This window comes from Psammomys obesus, unplaced genomic scaffold, assembly GCF_907164565.1.
Source record: "Psammomys obesus unplaced genomic scaffold, mPsaObe1.curated_primary_1811, whole genome shotgun sequence".
NCBI classification, from domain to species: Eukaryota; Metazoa; Chordata; class Mammalia; order Rodentia; family Muridae; genus Psammomys; species Psammomys obesus.
Genome location: NW_026593895.1, coordinates 569,286 through 588,083, shown reverse-complemented (window position 1 = coordinate 588,083; position 18,798 = coordinate 569,286). Strand labels below are relative to the sequence as shown.

Sequence of the window (18,798 nt, the reverse complement as noted above, 5' to 3'; positions counted from 1 at the left end):
AGAGCACCGTCAACACAGCCGGCAGCGTGGCAGGCCTCGCCTCTGCCGCCTGCAGAAGTTCCAGTCAGCTTCGTGAGAGGCAGGCCACGCTGAACGTAGGTCCTGAATCTCAAGGGCTGACACCTGCTCTTCTTGGGTGCTGACAAGGTTGTGAGTACTTGCCCACTCTGTGGCTCCCCGGGTCTAACTGAAGCTCCGAGACGGCAAAGGACTTTTCAAGCATTCAGGCCAAGCTGGCAAAGGCTTTTCGAGCACTCAAGCAGGGAACGAGGTTCCAGGATTTCCATTCCTTGCTCCATCCTCCGAGCAGAGAAAGCCCTCCCGCTAACCTCAAATGAGCCCTTTGGCAGGCTCTAGGAACTCAAGGCAAGAGCTGTTTAGAGAAAAGCAGCTGGGTGTGGAATTTAAAACAAAAATCTCATAGAAATGAGATCACTCCGTAAACCAGAGCCCACAGCAGAAACACACGATGTCTGGACCGTGGGTCAAGCCACAACCTCCCGTGCTCGGAAAAGGCAGCCGGGGAAGGCCTGGGCCTGCATGCACCTGGCTCCGCCCCCAAGGACCCGCCTGCGCTGGGTGGGCGCCACACGCGCGCTCATACAACAGAGGATCGGTACGAGATTGGTGGAAACCCGGATCCCTTATTTGCATAGCGCCGGAGGCCAGCCCCGCCGGCGCCGCAGGGTCCCACCCAGTCGCAGCAGCCTCGAAAGAGCGGAGCCCTGGTTTATGTTCCCGTCTATGCCCGAGGGAGGGGCCCTCCCCTCCCGTGAGCCATCCGCGCCAACTGCCCTAGTCTCTGCACCTTCTCTAGGGGCTTTGCCGAGAGGCCTCCTAGAGGGCCCATCCTTTGGCAGGGGTAGCCATCCTGCACTCCCGTCCCGCGCACTTTAGGCGTGCTGTAGTGTAGGCACACATGGAGGCTCACACGAGCTCAACAAACCCGTGCACCTGCGCTCGCTTAGGCAGCAATTCCACTAACATTGGACCAACACGACTAAATGAACGGCACCTGGTCAAATACTCTGACCCTGTTAACAAAAGGAGAAAACGAGTGGAAGTCATTGCGTTCAGGGATTTTTACCTGCCAAGAGAAACAGCATCCCAAACAAAATGACACCCCCACGTCCCCCCAGCAAAGTGCCTCTGACTCAGGCTCCACTTGCAGTTGCGGAGCCCCTGCTGCTCAGACTCCTACGCAGCATTAGAGGCACTCTTTCTGTGCTAAGAGCAGCGTCTTGACCAATTACTCAGTGGAGTACGGCAGGTTGATTTAAAACTAAACACTGAGCACTCTGAACTTTTAAGAGTGAGAGGCTTGGGGGCTGGAGCGATGGCTGAGGTTAAGACCACTGGCTGCTCTTCCTGGAGGTCCTGAGTTCAATTCCCAGCAACCACATGGTGGCTCACAACCATCTATAATGAGATCTGGTGTCTTTCTGGCAGGTAGGTGTACATGCAGACAGAACATTATATACGTAATAAATCTTTAAAAAAAAAAAAGTGAAAGGCTGTACAAGGAAGGAGCTGGCACTAAGCTAAGTGCCAGGCCCAGTGGCTGGCCCCTTTGTGGTAAAACATTCTTTAAATACCAGGAAAAAAACTTTTGCTAGCCAAGGTTTATCAACACAATTTATTTAGAACAAAATACATTTTAAGAACTTAATTCTAGAAGAGAGCCCAGAGATTAAGAAGGTCCTCCTTCCAGGAACACCAGGAACAGGAAAGCTCCCAGCAGGGAGGCAGAGAGAAGACTACCAGCTGAGCCTGAGGGGTAGCAGGGCCCACAGGGCTAGCCACTGCAGCCAGCCCTCTCCTTAGGCTGTCCCACAGTAGCCATGTCCTCTTATGCCCACAGCTGACATTGTGCTACCACCTTCCCAAGTAAATGGATACAATCCAGTCAACTGGTGACAACAGCTGTGGCCTGGGGTGGAGGAGTCTGTAACTAGCTGTTAGGCCTCTTTGCCATGGGCTCGTTCTCCTTCTCCTGTTTCAGCCATCGATCCAGGAAGCTGCTGCTGGCACCTCTTTTAGCAGGCAATGGGCTCTTCTGTAGAAACTGGCTGGACCACTGGGGTAAGCCTGATACATCCTTTTTGGGTGATTCAGGGACTTCCGTTTTGGGCGACTTTGTAGCCAACCACTGCATCATCCTTTGACTGCTTCCACTTGTCTTGGGCTCCTATGAGAGAGAGGGAAGTCTCACAGCATCCAGGTTGGATCTTCAGAGGGAAGATAAAGTGAAGGAGAAAGCATGTACTACCCCACCCCCAATCTACGCTTGCAGAGTGTTACTACGGGTGCAAATAAAGAGGGCTGCTGAGTGCTCCCAGGGTGCTTAGAGTCAGCGTGGAGCTGGAGAATCTTCCTAACATGCAGGCAATGAACTGCCTTCTAAGAAATTCAGGGATCAATGGCAGGGGATGGGAGGCTGGGAAGTGAAGCTGCCACCACACTCAGGCTCAATGGTTTCTTGACTGTCACTACCCCTCTGCTGCCTGTGTGCCACACCCAACACACAGGTTTATCAAACAAAATTTATTTAGAACAAGATGACTTAATTTTAATATCCTCCTTCTAGAGACTGAGGGAGTCCAGAGATGAAGATCCTCTGAAATAAGTTCTTTATAAACAAACAGCACTGTGACAATAAAAAAAAAAAAAAAATTACTATCGCTGGACAGTGGTGGTGCAGGCCTTTGATCCCAGCACTCAGGAAGCAGAGGCAGGTGGATCTCTGAATTCAAGGTTAGCCTAGTCTACAGATACAGTTCCACAACAGCCAGAGCTATAACAGAGAAACCCTGTCTGACCTGTCTAGTCCAAGGAGAATTATGTAACTACATTTCAAGTTTTACATCTATTATGTATGTGGGTATGTACATGCCACCAATTGAATATGGTGATCAGAGGTTATTTGTAGGAGTGGATTAAGAGAATCAACAATTGCCTGTACCTGCTGAGCTCTCTTGCTGACCCCATAATTAAATTTTTAGAGAAAAAAAAATTATTCAGGGTCAGAACTGTAAAATATTTCAGAGGAGAAGCAATGACAATGATCATCAGTAAGGCAAACAAGAGCCTTTAGGGGCAAGGCAGGAGGCTGGCTGGTCCTCAGTTCGGAGACTGCACCAGCACTGAGAATCCTGCACCAAGGGGAATGCTGCTCTTGGCCCCTGCATGCCGAATAGATGAGGGCTGCTTCCACATGTCAGTGGGGCCAGCTCTGTGATGCAGAACTTCCCTTCCCACTGCAGGCATTTGCCCATTCATGTTCCTTAAAAACAAATCACCTGGTCCTTGCTATAGGCTGAGAAGTTACAGAGCATTGCAAGAATGCTCTCAGGTACTCTGGAAGAGAATGAGAACTGGAGCTCTTCCAATTTGTAGTTGTGAAAACAGTACATTAAAGAATCACAGCCGGGAGGCAGAGAGACAGCTCAGTAAAGTACTTGCTTTGCAGTGTGAAGGCCTAGCATCTGTATGCATAAATATGCTAGGCATGGTGACACATGTTTTATCCCAGAGCTGGGATGCAGAGCAGAAGGATCCTTAAGGCTCTCTGGCCAGTTAGTCTGGCCTAAGTGATGAGCTCCCGGCCAGTGGACTCGGTGTTTCTGAAGATGGTATCTGAAGTTGTTCTCTGGCCTCTCAACACAGGTGCACACGCTCTGTAACTTCTCAGCATTCAGCAAGGATGCAGGGGATTAAAGGAACATGAATGGGCAAATGCCTGCAATGGGAAGGGAAGTTCCACATCAGAGAGCTGGCCCCACTGACATGTGGAAGCAGCTCTCATCTCTCTGTAGCATCTTGGATTATAGGTATGTGCTCAAAAAATAAATCTACAGACAAATCAAAAAACCAAACCAAAACAAAAAGAACAAACAAAAAACTTAGAAAACAATAGCCAGGCATAGTGGCACATACCTTTAATCCCAGCACTCAGCGAAGCAGAGGCAGGCTGACTGCTGTGAGTTCGAGGCCAGCCTGCTCTACAAAGTGACTCCAGGACAGCCACGGCTACACAGAGAAACCCAATTTTGAAAAAGAACAACAAAAAAGCCAGTTATGGTAGTAGATGGCTTCAGTAAATACCAGCAATAAGGAGGCTGAGGCAGATGGATTTCTGTGAGTTTGAGGCCACTTTGAGGTCTACATAGCCAAGTTCCAGGCTAGGCAGAACATAGTGAGACCCTAAAATTCAAATCACATGAAATCAAATGAGATAAATATTAAAGTTCTGATGATGCGCAGGAGTCTCAGAACGGACTAGTCACAGTCCCTACCTTCTTAACCACCAAATCAGCAGGAGCCAGACACTCAGGAGTGTTGTTTCGGGAGTTGTTCACCACTGGAGAAACTGGATGGAAGGTGATATTGTCTATGGGGTGGATTAACTTCAGAGCTTCCTGAGTGGCAACCTCACCAAAGTCAAGCCATTTGGAGACTGCCTCTTCTCCATCTAGTATGGCAGGCATCCTGGCAGGATCCAATGAAGAGGTAGATAAGGGTAGCACAAGGAAAGAAACTGAGTCAGTTGATAATTAAGGCATCAGAGAGGCTACTGGTCCTCCCTCTTACCTCACATGGCTCCAAGTTCCCAATACAACCTGATAGTATCATTAACTGATGAAATTTCATGGCTCATTTTTCTTTTTAAGGCAAAGGTTTGTTAAGTTGCTTAAGCTAGACTTGAATTCAAGATCAATCCTCCTGTTTCACCTTCCTAGCAGCAGGAATGGCAGATCTGACCTTAGTGTTTGTTTTAAATTTGCCAACCTATTTGCAGTGCCTCTGACGTACCAGCAAGTTTTACATTTGCTTCTGCAAAATATTATCAGTAGGAAGCAGTGGGTGGGAAGCGGCATGGTGGTGCATACCGTTAATCCCAGCACTTGCAAGGCAGAAGTAGGTGGATCTCTGTGAGCGAGACCAGTCTGGAACACATGCTGGAACCCATGAACACAGTCATGGCTATGGAGAGAGAGAACAACAGTCCCAGGGGATTTGATGCCCTCCTTTGACCTCAGCAGGTAGATGGCATGCATATGTAGAGTGCACACACACATTCGGGCAAAACACTCATATATGTTCTCTCCAACTCCTACTTTCAGATTAAGTTATATGACCTCTTAACTGCTCCTGCCACCACGCCTTTGTTCACTATCATGAATCCGAACCCTCTTATACTGTTATGAAAACCACCACTGAACTAAAGTCAAAAGTGGAAAGGAGATGATCAATATCATTGTTACTCAACAGATATTGAGGCAAGATTACCCCTACCTGCTATTTGATCTACAAATGTAGAAAGACAAAAGAATCATGAAAAAATGTGAGAAGGCCGAGATGGGTCAAGAAGTTCTGCCAAGAAAATGAGGGCCTTGAAGATGAGCAGGTGCCAGTCACCAAAAGTCAACGATGACTAATCAATAAAGCTGATCCTCTTATGACTACACAAGAGTTCCCAAGAATTCACACTGCCTGGTGTTTGCTACCAGTTCATCTACTACAGCTTTCTGCAGCCCAGCAAAACCACTACATCTGAGAAGCGTGCTTAGCAAACTGAGATGCACCAAAACTGCAATCCCAGAAGGCAGCAATGACCAATAGAGAAGGACCAGTTCTTCTGGCAATGTCTTCTCTCTGACAACAGCCAACCACCCATCTCACAACTAGTGCTTTAAAAGGTCGTATCCTTTATATTCACCTGATTTCTTACCAACTACTTTAAATGTTTTCATAACCATTAGCAGACAAAACACTACCATGTTCAGGAAGATGCAGAAAATGCTTTCTAAGAGTGTGTCAAATTTCAAAGCTCAGTTTTATGCTATAGAAATAAATGTATTTCTTATTGACAAAAATGTGTGGACTGTAATGGTTTATATGTGATTAATAAAGATGTGTTTGAAACTTTAAAAAAAGCTCATATACATAAAAGATTTAATAAAATTAATAAAACAAAAACAGGGTGAACACAAAAAACTGCCCACAGTGGAAATGATTTTTCAGGAATATACAAAACATGCACATATCCCCTCTCAGACGCCCACAGCTATTTTGTTGACCACACACTCAAGCTGTATTTTGCTACTGTTTTGCATTTGATAATTTTTACATAATTTGAAAATACTCAGAGGCTGGAGAGATCTTCCGAAGGACCCTGGTTCAATTCCCAGCACCCACACGGAAGCTCACAATTGCCAATAGCTCCAGTTCCATGGTGATCTGGCACCCTCAAACAAACATACATGCAAAGCATTAAATATGCTTGAAAAAAGATTTATATAAAAGAAGAAAGAACAGAAAATACTCAATTTAACACCTCAAACATGCCTAGGTTTCTTGCCTCAAACACGTTAGATTGTATATACAAATATAACTACTTTAAATACTGAGAAGTTAGAAATGATAAGCATTTTGAAATAAAAATGAGAACATGATTATTTCGAAGACAACAGCTATGAAGTAAAACCCATCAGTGACAATGCTGTAAAAATACAGGTCCATATCTGGAGCAACATAAAAAAATGCTGGAACTTTTTTCAAAGCGTAAGCACAATTATTTAATTATTAATGCCAGTATTGATTTTGTAGTTTCAAATACAGCTACATTTCCCAAAGCTTTTTGCGGTAAGAAAAAGCCACAAATGCATGTGAATATGGGACTCACGGAATCCTAGCAGTGACACAGAAGGTAAAAGGTGACTATTCATTTGATAAAATGTTCAATTTGCTCCCAAAACCAGATACTATTATTCTTTGATGTTTCACTGGTAATTGTCTTATCTGAGACAGGCTCTTGCTATGAAGTACTTGTGAAAACTTGTGGGAGCTTCCCACCATCGCCTCCCAGTGCTCGGTTCATAGGCCTGTGCCACCACAACTGGCACTAAGAGTATTGTCTTCTCAACCTTATTTCCCCTGTGCTGGTTACTTTTTGTCAAGTTGACATAAGCTAGAGCCATTGGGGAAGATAGAGGGAAAAGCTGAGAAAGCGCCTGACTCAAACTGGCCTATAGGCATGTCTGCAGGGCATTTTCTTGATTACTGGTTGATGAGAAGAGCTTAGCCCTCCGTGAGTGGTACTGCCCCTGAGCACGTGGTCCTGGGCTATCTAAGAAAAGTATCTGAGCACACCAGTAAGCAGATTGCTTCTATGGCCTCTGCTTTACTTCCCGACTCCAGGTTCCTGCTTGAGCTCCTACCCTGACTTCCCTTCATGATGGACTAGGATGGGAATGAAACCCTTTCCTCCTCAAGTTTCAATTGATCATGGTCTTTATCACAACAATGGAAAGCAAACCAGGATATCAGCTTCTAGTTTTATAGGCCAGGCACACATTTTACTGGTTGACTGGCACAGCCGATTTTAGGGAGACAAATGTATAAACATATTAACAGGCCAATGCTTTAACTTTAACAAATACGTACTTTTAAAAAGGTTTATTTTTATTATAATTATGTGTAGAAGTGTGTGTTGTATGTGGGAATGTGCATGTAAACTGCAGGTATCTGTAGATGCCAGAGGAAGTGGATCCCCAGGAACTGGAATTATAGACAGTTGTGAGCCGCCTAAAAATCAAACCTGGGTCCTTTGGAAGAGTAACAAGAGCTCCTATAGTTTACTGAGCCAGTGAACTGGGGGTAAATCTCAGTGATACACACTGGCCTAGTAAGTCCATAGCCATGCTAAGTATATATTCAACCATAAACTATACCACCAGTCCCTAAAAATATTTTAAAGTCTCAGAAATCCAAATTATTTCATGTGTTTTTCACTGTAAATTTTGTACGCAAGTTGGTAACATTCTGGGGAATATATATATGTTTTGGGAAAAATGATTATAATTTGCACAAGTTAGTTTTCTACTCTCTAAACTCAGAGCAACCTCTCCCCAGAAAAAAGCAGGACTTGCCTGTTGTGGATGTCACTCAAGCCTCTGCAGGAGTCCACAGTGATGATGCTGTAGGAATACAAGCGCTCTCCCTCTGGGGGTTCCCAGCAGTCAAAGATCCCTGCCATGGTCAGCGGCCTCCAGTTGTCCCAGACCTTTTCCTTGCTGTCAGGACTCTCTGCAGCCTCGTTCCCACCTGACTGGAAAGAGCAGGTTGGTTAGAGATGCCCAGTGCTGCTTCAGACAGTACACTAGCTTGGAAACAATTCAGCTCATTCTATTTTGACCCTGTCTGAACCATTATCTTCAACACCAAGAGGCTTCATGGCAAATGTCCACTGAAGCAGTAGATTATGGCTTCTTAATACTTTTAGAATTTAATACCTTCACTTGGCTTTCAAGTTTCCAAAAAATCTAGCTCAGGAAGAGCCTATTACCAAGAAGAGCCTAGCTACAGGGAAAAAACCCTCTGGTGTGTCACTGCTCACCTAAAGAACAAGGAGACACCAGAGAAAAATAAAGGCTTGTGCTGAATTAAAAAAAAAAAAAAAAAAAGATGAAAATAGCAAAATTTAAACCCTGTTCCATTCCTATGAGAGTGACTTGATCTAACATGTAAAGGCATAATAGAAGATTCCCATAAATAATTATTATTAATTTTGGTCTCTGCCCTATATACTAACAACAAAAATTATAAAACACATGCACACACACACACAAACACACGCACACACACATCCTAGGAAAAAAGAATCCACTGCCAAGAGAAATCAGAACCAGACTTAAGGCATGATTACATTTCCCAGATGACTTAGTTAATATTAAAGGCCCTCTAAACAATGAACAATACCCAAACTGAAACACAGAGAAAAAGGGAAATTCAGAAGATAACATTCAAGAACTATGTACCAAATCAAATAATATAACACATCTAACATATATAAATACATGCTTTTTCAGAAATATAAAACCAGTCTTCAAGCTGGCTTTAGTGGGACATGCCTCTAATCCCAGCACTCAGGATGCAGAGGTAGGCAGATCACTGTTAGTTTGAGGCCAGCCTGATCTACAGAGTAGTTCCAGAGCTACATAATAGAGAGACCCTGTCTCAAAAACAAAACCACCCCCCACCCCAGAAACCCAAAACAAAACGAAACCCATCAATTAAAAAGCAGTTGGGGAGATGGTACAAGCCAGTAAAGTACTTCCCACACAAGCATGAAGATCTGAGTTCTCATGCCCAGTATATTGACATAAAAAATTGGACAACATGGTGGCATGTGCCTATTACCACTCGGGAGCTTGCTAGCCAGCCAGCCAGCCTACACAAACCAATGAGCTTCCAGTTCAATGAGAAACCCTGTCTCAAAAAAAAAAAATTTTTTTTTTAAGGACAATTGAGGAAGACATGCAGCATCAAACTCTGGCCTCTACCTGAATAAGCACACAGAGCCATGGGCATCTGGGTGCCTGGAACAAAAATGGCATTAGTGCCCCCTTAAGAGAGCAAAAAGTTATGTGCCGATACAGTGGCGCATGCCTGTAATCCCAGCAGTCAGGGAGGCAGAGGCGGGCAGATCTCTGTGAGTTCAGGGTCAGCCTGGTCTACAAAGTGAGTCCAGAACAGCCAAGGCTACACAGAGAGACCCTATCTCAAAAAACAAACAAACAAACAAAAAAACAACAACAAAAAAGAAGACTAAAGAAAGAAAAGCAAGCAAGCAAGCAAGCAAACAAGAGAACAAGAGGTTGCTCAGCAGTGGTGCTACACACCTTTAATCCCAGCACTTGGGAGGCAGAGGCAAGGGACCTCTGAGTTCAAGGCCAGCTTGGTCTGTAGAGGCTTAGTTAAAAAATACAAAGAAAGGAAAATAGTAAGGCTTTTGGCAGACAGAAAATAATTGAAAGAAAGAAAGTGAAAGTATTCAGTTCAATTTGGTTTTGAAATGACAGGCTTTTATTATTACCATGTGAGCAAGTGTACCAATTGTTAGTATTCATTTAAAAATGATGCCACACACACCAAAGATATTATATGAAAGAGATTTATTGGATGGGGGTGGAGAGATAGAGAAGAAAATGAAAGAGAGAGCGACATGGTGGGGGAAAGAAATCGAGGTGGAGAGAGGAAGAGTAAGAGAGAGGCAAAGTAGTGGGTGGGTCTTTTTATAGCTTGTGCATACACAGCTGAACTGCCGCACACTGGTGGACCACACATGATGACATCATAGGTTGCTAGGCAACCCAGAAGCCAGCTGCCTATATGCTCACAAACTGTACTAAATATACATTCACACAAAGCCTTCCCTACACGTGAGTGTTCAGAGCAGCATCATTCCAAAAAAAGGTGGAAACTTGGTGGGTTAAAAAAAATAATTGTCCTGACATAATGACTTGTTTTCTTGTTTGCTGAATATACGACGCACTTCAGAAACAAGGCCCAAAGTTCCCTGAGCTGGAACTAACTCAAATGCCAAATCCCTTAGGGCTAGCTTTTATGGAACCAAAAGGCACTTTGCAAGCTTCCAAAGAGGGAGGCAACCAATAGTCTACCTATTATGATGCTTAAGAACCACATTAATGACCAGCAAGGCATGATAATCCTAAGGGGCAGTAGTGGCACACGTACCTTGATGGTAACCAATAGCTCTTTAATTGGAGTCAACAAGAGGGAACCCATGCCTGGTACTGGAAACCTACTAACTACTAAAACTAACTACTCAGTACTAATGACATCATAGACGCAGGAGGGGAATCTACTACCACCACTTTACTAATAGCATAATCCCTAACAACAATCTAAGCATTTGTGCTCATGCCACAATAAGTGTGGTCTTCACCCCTCATCAAGGAAATTTCTTTTTGCAACAGAGACCATTACAGAAAACCACAACGAATCAAAATGAAGTGTTGTGGAGCACAATCTCCATGGACACAGCTACAAAAAACACTCCTGCACCTGAGGCAGAAGAGAGGGTGGGAAAATTACAAGAGCCAGAGGATCAGTGAGTTTGCTGTGAGGTTGTGTCTCCTAACAACGTCAGAAGCTAAACCCATAAAGTCTCACCAACATGACTGCCCAAAAGTGAGCTAAACAAGAACACCAAAGCATAAGCAAAAGTAGATGGGGGAAAAGCCCACAAGGCCTCAACCCTATACAAATACAACAAATGAGAAATACAGAGAGTGGGAGAAATAATCATTCCTAGGGAAGAGCACACAAGCTGGCGTCCAGTGTCAAGAGGTCAGCACTGAAAACATACACATAAGTAACATTCCATGGACATTGTGTGTGTATGTTTGTATGTATACACATACATCTGCATGCAATAATGATGAAAAAGAGGCCAATGAACATGAGGGGGTATATGGTAGAGTTTGGAGGGAGGAAAGGGCGAAATGTTGCAATCATAATCTCAGAAACAAACAAACTATAGGCATGCAACTTAATGGAGATAGTTCTGAGCATCATTTTGTATTTACAGTGAGTCACCACTAGATATGTGTCCTACTGCTCTATGACCTTGATTTGTTCCTCTGTCTTTCCAAACATACTGTGCACACAACTGTTCATACCTTCTCTGTCTTGGTTTGAGGAAAATAGATGAAGTATGGTTGCCTCTGGCTTGTCCCCTGACACCGCTGCCACTCGTAGAATCCATCTGCTAAAACAACACATCGCCGTCCTTTTCCCAAAGGAACCTGAGAGAGAACAAACAGGATATGGTCATAGTGACCGGGTTCCATTACATGGACTTTTATGTTCAGCACTGTACTTTGGTGGTAGAGGCTTGCCTAGCAAGTACAAAGCCATAGGTTTCACCTTCAGAACCAGATCAAATATGTGTGTGTGTGTGTGTGTGTGTGTGTGTGTGTACACATACAAACTACAACACTCAGGTTTCATGTGTGGCTCCAGAGGAGTTACCTTTTACCTTTTTTAAAGTGCTGGGTAAGGAATGAACTCAGCTGAGTATGCTACCACTGAGCCACATATACATACCCAGAGAAGTTAGTTTCTCTGCACCTCAAATCTCTTACGACATTTTTTTAAAAAGATGCAGGGTCTCACTATGAAGCTCTGGCTGTCCTGAAACTATGTAGAACAGGTTGGCTTTGAACTCACAGTAATCTGCCTGCCTCTGCCTCCCAAGTGCTGGGACTAAAGGTATATACCACAACACCTGGCTTTAGATATTTTGATTTTTCGAGACAGGGTTTCTCTGTGTAGCCCTGGTTGTCCTGGACTCACTCTGTAAATCAGGCTGGCCTCAAACTCAAGAGACCCATTTGCCTCTGCCTCCAAAGTACTGGGATTAAAGGTGTTTGTTGCCCTACCACCCAGCTTACATATTCATTTTTTTTTTTTTTTAAATAATTGCTCTGTATGATAGTACATGTTTGTAGCTAAAATGACAATTTGGGGGAGTCAGTTTTCTCCTATCACGTGGGCCCAGGGATGACTCTCACACTTGGTAGCAAGCGCCTTTACCTACTGAGCCATCTAACAGAGCCCCATATCACTTTATTTATAAAGTCACCACTCAACTAAACAGATGTTGAAAGATTAAACAAAAGGCAAAGAAAGATTGAACATAAAGGCAAAAAGCTCTTTCCCCCTGAACAGCTACACATGGCAGCTAGTGCCATATAGCACTTTTCTCCAGGAGGAAAGGGGAGACTCAGGAGGTAAACAGAACATATGTATGAGTAAGTAAAAACCTGCAAGATTCTAGAAAGGACCTCCCCAGCTTTACAGGAGTAAACAACTGCTCTCCTAGGGAAGGAGACTGACCCATCCAGTTGCAGAGAGATTCAGAGTGGCAGCTTTTGAGTGCTGAAGTGGCTGTCAATCATGAAGCTGCTTTTTAAGTCATCCCTGCTCCTGTAAGTGACCCCATACCCCTACTCCTCTTAGTAAACCAATAAAAACTCACTGGTTCACCAAGCTGAATTTTTGTCTGTCTTGGGCTCCTCTTTAGGGGTAAGTAGATGTGTGAATTGCATCTCCCTAGTTTAAAGCTGGCCAACAATAACCTGTCTCCAGTTTGCTCCAAGTGGACCAGGCTTTGCAGTATTCACACACTGTCTCATCCTTTCCCAGACTGAATTACGCTGGCTCTCAATGACAAACAGAATGCAGCACACGCAATGCTATATATGACGGACAAGACCAGGTCACAAAGATTTTGTAGTTTCTGTTCTGCTTTCTTGAATCATGAGCGCTGCAGTAAATGAGGTGCCACATCAGAAGCTTGGCTAAGATACACTCATGCTAGGAATGGAGAAAGGTTCTAAGTTCCAGACATACCACCTAAGTTATCAGCTGGGTATGAAGAAGCCACTTGTCTTAGTGTGTTTTCTATTGCTGCTGCAAAATACCATGCCCAAAAGCAACTTGGGGAGGAAAGGTTTTATCTCTGTTTATCATTTATCATGAAGGGAAGTCAGAGCAGCAACTCAAGAAAGAACTGAAGTAGATGAACCCAGTGTGGTAGATTTTAATGCCAGTACCTGGGAGGCAGAGAGAGGCAGGTGGATCTCTGAGTTTGAGACTAACCTGGTCTACAGAGTGAGTTCCAAGACAGCCAAGGCTACATAAAGACCCTGTCCACACAACAATAATAATAGCAACAGGCATGGAAACAGAGGCCTTGGAGGAATGCCATTTACCAGCCTGCTTCACATGGCTTGCTCGGTCTTGTTTTTTTTGTTTCCATATAATCCAGGACCACCTGTCTAGGGGTGATACTGCCAACAGTGAACTGGGTCCTTTCACACCAATCACTGATCAAGAAAATGCCCCACAGACATGCCCACAGTCTACTCTGATGGGAGGTTTTCCTCAGTTGACGTTCTTTCCTTCCAGCAGAGCTCAGCTTGTGTCAATCTGACAAAAAAACTAACCAGTACAACTACCATAGGTAGCTATCCTCAGACAGGTAAGTACATCAAACATTGCCAGTAAAAACTGCCTCACTGAGCACAATTACTCCACAGTACATGAGATAATTTTTTTTGCCTTTAAAATTTTATTATTTTTATTTATTTTTGGTGGGGAAGGGGCATGTGTAAGTCAAAAGACAATTTTCGAGAGGAGTTGATACTATCCTTCTACCATGTGTGTCCTGGTGGTTGATGTCAGGTCATTAGCTTTGGTAGCAGCTGCTTCACCCAGGGAACCTTCTGTTTGCTACCTCCACCCTCATTTTGAGATTAAGGTCTCACTGTATACCTCTGTTTGGTCCGAAGCTCACTAAGTAGACCAAGTTAGCCTTGAACTCGCAGATCTGTTGGCCTCAGCCTCTCCAGTGCTGGGATTAAAAGTGGGTGCCACCATCTTGGGCCAATTATTTAGTTTTAAACCACTGTCCTAGTTACTTTTCAATTGCTGTAATAAGACACCGTGTAAAACAACTCAAAGAAAGGGTTTCACGGGAGGTTACAGTTTTGTATTTTGAGGCACAATTACCAGAAAGAGAATGAGAGTACTAACTGGTAGTGTCATGGGCTTTTGAAGCCTCCAAGCTCTCTCCCCAGTCACACAGCTCCTCCAATCATGCCACACCTCCTAATACCTTCTTAAACAGTTTCACCAACTGGGGACCAAGTTATTATGAGCCAATGGGAGCCGTTCTCATTCAAACCACCAAAACCAGTAAGTTTGGGCATTACTGGTCTAGAACATAGCAATAAACAGAACAGAACTCAACGTTAACAACTGGGAATATCTTAGCAGGGTGGTGGCTGCATATACCTGTAATCCCAGCATTTGGGAGGCAGAGGAAGCCAGACCTCTGAGTTTGAGGCCACTCTGGTCTGCAGAGCAAGTTCCAGAGCAGCCAGGGCTACACAGAACACTATCTTGAGAAAAAGAAAACAAAACAAAAAACCAAAACAACAACAAAACCCTGGGAATATCTTTTGGAGCCATATTTCTCAGGTATACAAAATACTCAACAATGTTAGAGTGCCCTTTCCCTGGACAAGCTACCTACCTTGAATGACTGCTTCTCCATTATGGTATCACTCCGACAGTTGGTCGTGTTGAACTGCAGCTTGGAAGGGTCACTTTCTTTGAACCAAGATGGGACCAGGCCCCATCGCATGGGAATGATTATCCGCTCTGATGAGTCTGCATCCTGCCATTGAAAAAAAGGTTCAGATTTAGCATCTAAATTGGTGATTCACACTTGTAATCCCAGCACTCAAAAGGCTGAGGCAGGAGGATTGCTGCTAATTTAAGACCAGTTTGGGAGCCAGGTGTGGTGGCACATGCCTGTAATCTTAGCACTCAGGGAGGCAGAGGCAGGCAGATCTCCGTGAGTTCCAGGCCAGCTTGGTCTACAAAGTGAGTCCAGGATAGCCAAGGCTATACAAGAGAAACCCTGCCTCAAAAAAACAAAAAAAAAAAAATAATTAAAAAGACCAGTTTGGGCTATATAAAAAGTCCCAAGCAAGCCTGGATGACACAGAAATCCTGCTCAAGTGCTGCGGAGATGATGCAGTGGTTGGGAGCACGTGCTGCTTTTATAGAGGACCTGACTTAGGTCTCAGCACCATGTCTGGCAGCTACAACTGCATGTAACTCTAGCTACAGAGAATCTGAGGACCTCTTCCCACTGACATACACTCACACAGACACATGAGCACATATATAAATTTAAAACAAAAATGGTTGAGCAAGACACAAAAATAAAACAGGTTCAGATACAGCAGAAAGTCCATAATTACTATATACAAAGAATACAAGGTTATTAAGGGGGAAGAAGTCAGCTGAGCAGTGTAGTGCCTGCTCTTAATCCTAGCACCTGGAAGACAGGTAGATCTCTGTGAATTCAAGGCCAGCCTGACTTACATAGTGAGACCCTGTCTCCATTAAAAAAAAAAAAAAAAAAAAAAAGTGGCTCAAGAATGGTGGGTAGAAAACAAGAAAACACCTGCAACCCCAACACCTGGGAGCTGGTGTGAACTCCAGGCTAACCTGGAGCACTGGAAGCTTCTGAATGTGGAGGGTGATGAAGAGACTCACAGCTAGTCAAAATTCTGAGAATTATGACTTTTAAGTGTTCAGTTCTAAATGGACACCTGTATCATCCCTGTAAGGTACAGGGAAGAGAGAATAAAAAGAATGAAAAAGTTAAAGGGGGGAAGAAAAGTAGAAGGATGAAGAAAAGAACAGCAGATAGGGCTGGAAAGTAATGGTCAAGTTAGAATAATCACAGTACACTGTATTCGTAAATAAAATTGTCAAAAACTTAATGAAAGAATATAAAAGAATATAAAAGTGGAAGGACTAATCTGGGCATAGTAGTGCACACCTTTAATCCCAGCAACTTGGGAGGCAGGTAGAACTGAGTTCAAGGCCAGCCTGATCTACAAAGAGTTCCAGGATAGGAACACACAGACAAACCCTGTCTCAAAACAAAACAGAAAAGATAGAACGATCAGAGGACTGCTGTGAAACTGTCTTCTGGACACCCATGAACTCAAGAGCAGTACTGGATTCGTGACAAGACCTACTCAAGAATGGGCTCTCAACATTCAACCATGAATAGAAGATTGCTCGTGAAGCTCTAGCCCTCCCTGAAAAGCTGTAGGCAGGTAAGGTTGTTGGGGGAGGAAGTCATATACCTCAGTGGTACCTTTTTCTGGCCTCCACAGACATTGTACAATGTCTATGTGGTACATAGACAATCATTCAGGCAAAACACCTATGCATATATATAAATGTTAGTGATGTCTTGATTAAGAAATCCTGCTCTCACAATCCTATTGGTCTGTTTTTCATCACTGCACAAAACCCCAAACAAGAGAGTGATGATTACAAAGTGGCTGAGAAGCCAAGTACTGAAACTATTGGTCGGTATTAGTCATCTTCCTGTACGGGGTCTGACCTTGGACCAGAACAGCTGGTGGCACTGTGATAGATGAGGAAGTACTATGCAAATCAGTGGTTTCCAATACAAATATTGCTTTCTATACTTACATGCTGGCAGTTGAAACACTGAAATGCTCATTTTGTTTCAGAATTTACAGGTTTGAGAAAAATGCAAAAAGAGAGGGAAATGAAGTATCAAATATTTGCCAAGTTAAGAAACCCTAGCAACCTAAATAAATCATTACAGATGTGCACTCAAACATGAGCAAACTCGAATGCCCCAAAAGAGAGCTATATTTGCTGAGGGCTCCATCTCCCCATTCCTGCTCCCCAAGATCCACCCACTGGGACAGGGACCGTGGTCTGTTTGCACTTAAGAGTACTTGCTGCTCTCACAAAGGATCTGGGTTTAATTCCAAGCACTCAAATGGTGGCTGTTTGTAACTTCAGTTTCAGGGTATCTGAAGCTCTAACTCCAAGGGCACCAGGCACACACCTGGTATACATATACATACATATGTGGGCAAGACATCTGTACACATAAAAATTGTTTAAGCTTTAAAAAAATGTATTTCTTGTGTGCTAGGACTGAACCCAAGGCTATGAGCATATGAAATATGTTGTACAATCCCCAAGTAACATCACCAGCTCCATTCACATTTATTTGTGTGCATGCATTCACTCTCACGCATGCCCGCTACAGAATGGGAAGGAAATACAGAGGACAACTTGCAGAAGCTGGTTCTACCTTGCAAGTTTTCGGAATCAAATTCTGCCTTCTGGTTTGGCAGTGCATGCGCTCACCCACTGAGACATTTTGCAAGCTCCCTAATCACTTTCTTTGAGACAGAGTTTTGCTAAGCAGCCCTGACTAGCCTCTAACTCAGTGATCTGCTTCCTCTGGCTTCCTTCATGCTGGGAGTGCGTACCACACCTGTTTGTTTTTTTAACCACACTCAGATGACGCCGATAAATCATTAATATTTAAAGGCTGCTATCTTAAAAAAAAAAAATCAAGCTAAGCAGAGTGTGCACTCCTGTAATACAGGATTCTGGAGACAGAAGCTGGAGGTTTGCTGCAAGCTTGAGGCCAGCATGGCCTAAATAGTGAGTTCCTCTGTCTCAAAAGAATTTTTAAATGTATTCAAATAGGAGGTCCATATAAACTGGGCATGCATTAAAAGTCTGGCTGCGCCTGAAGAATACCGACTTATTCCTTACTGAGGCCCAGATCGATTTTCAACTAGGGCCTGGGTCTATCTGTAAGGGCTGCTTTCAAGGTCACTGCCCCTTGGCTGGGCAGACACCAGAGGCGTCGGGAGAGCTGCAAGGCTGGGCCAGAAGCTAGCAGGGGCTGCCACTGCCTTACCTTCTCAAAGTGCAGCCGGGAGAGAAGCACGGGGCTGCTCGACTGAGGGCTCTTGTTGTACGAGGGGCTGTACTTCTCCGGGTCCCTCCACTGCGGGAGCCGCCGCCTGCCCTGCCGGTCGTGGTAGGCACAGGCCCTGGTGAGAACGTCTCTGGGCAAGTGGCAGGACGTCCGCCCGCACATCTTCAGCACTGCCCCTCAGACCTGTAAAGTCACCAAAACGGAAGCTCGCCCTCCCCCGGCCACAGCGTCCTCCCTGCGACGTGCGCAGGATCCCCGCCGCCACACCTCCCGCGACGGCTCCGTTAGGCCAGGGGCGGCCGGCGGGCGACGCAGGGCCCGCAGTGCAGAAGCAGGCTTCGGGTGTTCGCTGGCAGAGCCGGGCCCCGTGGTTATTTCGGCGGATTAACAATTCAGCAAGGGAAGGCGAGCGCCCTCCGCAGTCACGCCCGCGAAAGCGGCGGAGACCGCTCGACCGCCCTGCGCGGCCCGCCCTGCTCAGAGAGGCGCCGGGTAAGCCCGGAGTCCCCCGCCAAGACCCTGGGCGCTCCTCCGCCCGGCCGGCCGCCCCCTCAGCGAGACCCCGTCCTCCGCCCGGCCGCCCGCCCCCTCAGCCCGGCCCTGTCCTCCGCCCGGCC

The 18,798-nt window shown here is 44.9% G+C and overlaps 1 protein-coding gene across 3 annotated transcripts in view; it reads right to left on the bottom strand.

The window, feature by feature from the left end:
* Positions 1 to 1,617: 1,617 nt before the first annotated feature.
* Positions 1,618 to 18,798, bottom strand: part of Hmces (5-hydroxymethylcytosine binding, ES cell specific) — a 17,389-nt gene continuing 208 nt past the window's right edge. The window contains exons 2-7 of one of the 3 annotated variants that reach the window (XM_055617439.1): positions 18,161 to 18,364; positions 14,909 to 15,052; positions 11,487 to 11,612; positions 7,932 to 8,110; positions 4,296 to 4,488; positions 1,618 to 2,188 (exon numbers count right to left, since the gene is read on the bottom strand). In XM_055617439.1, the coding sequence (XP_055473414.1) occupies positions 1,952 to 2,188; positions 4,296 to 4,488; positions 7,932 to 8,110; positions 11,487 to 11,612; positions 14,909 to 15,052; positions 18,161 to 18,343 (1,062 nt within the window). In that variant the 5' untranslated portion in view covers positions 18,344 to 18,364 and the 3' untranslated portion in view covers positions 1,618 to 1,951. The other 2 variants (XM_055617438.1, XM_055617440.1) reach the window with 2 other exon arrangements.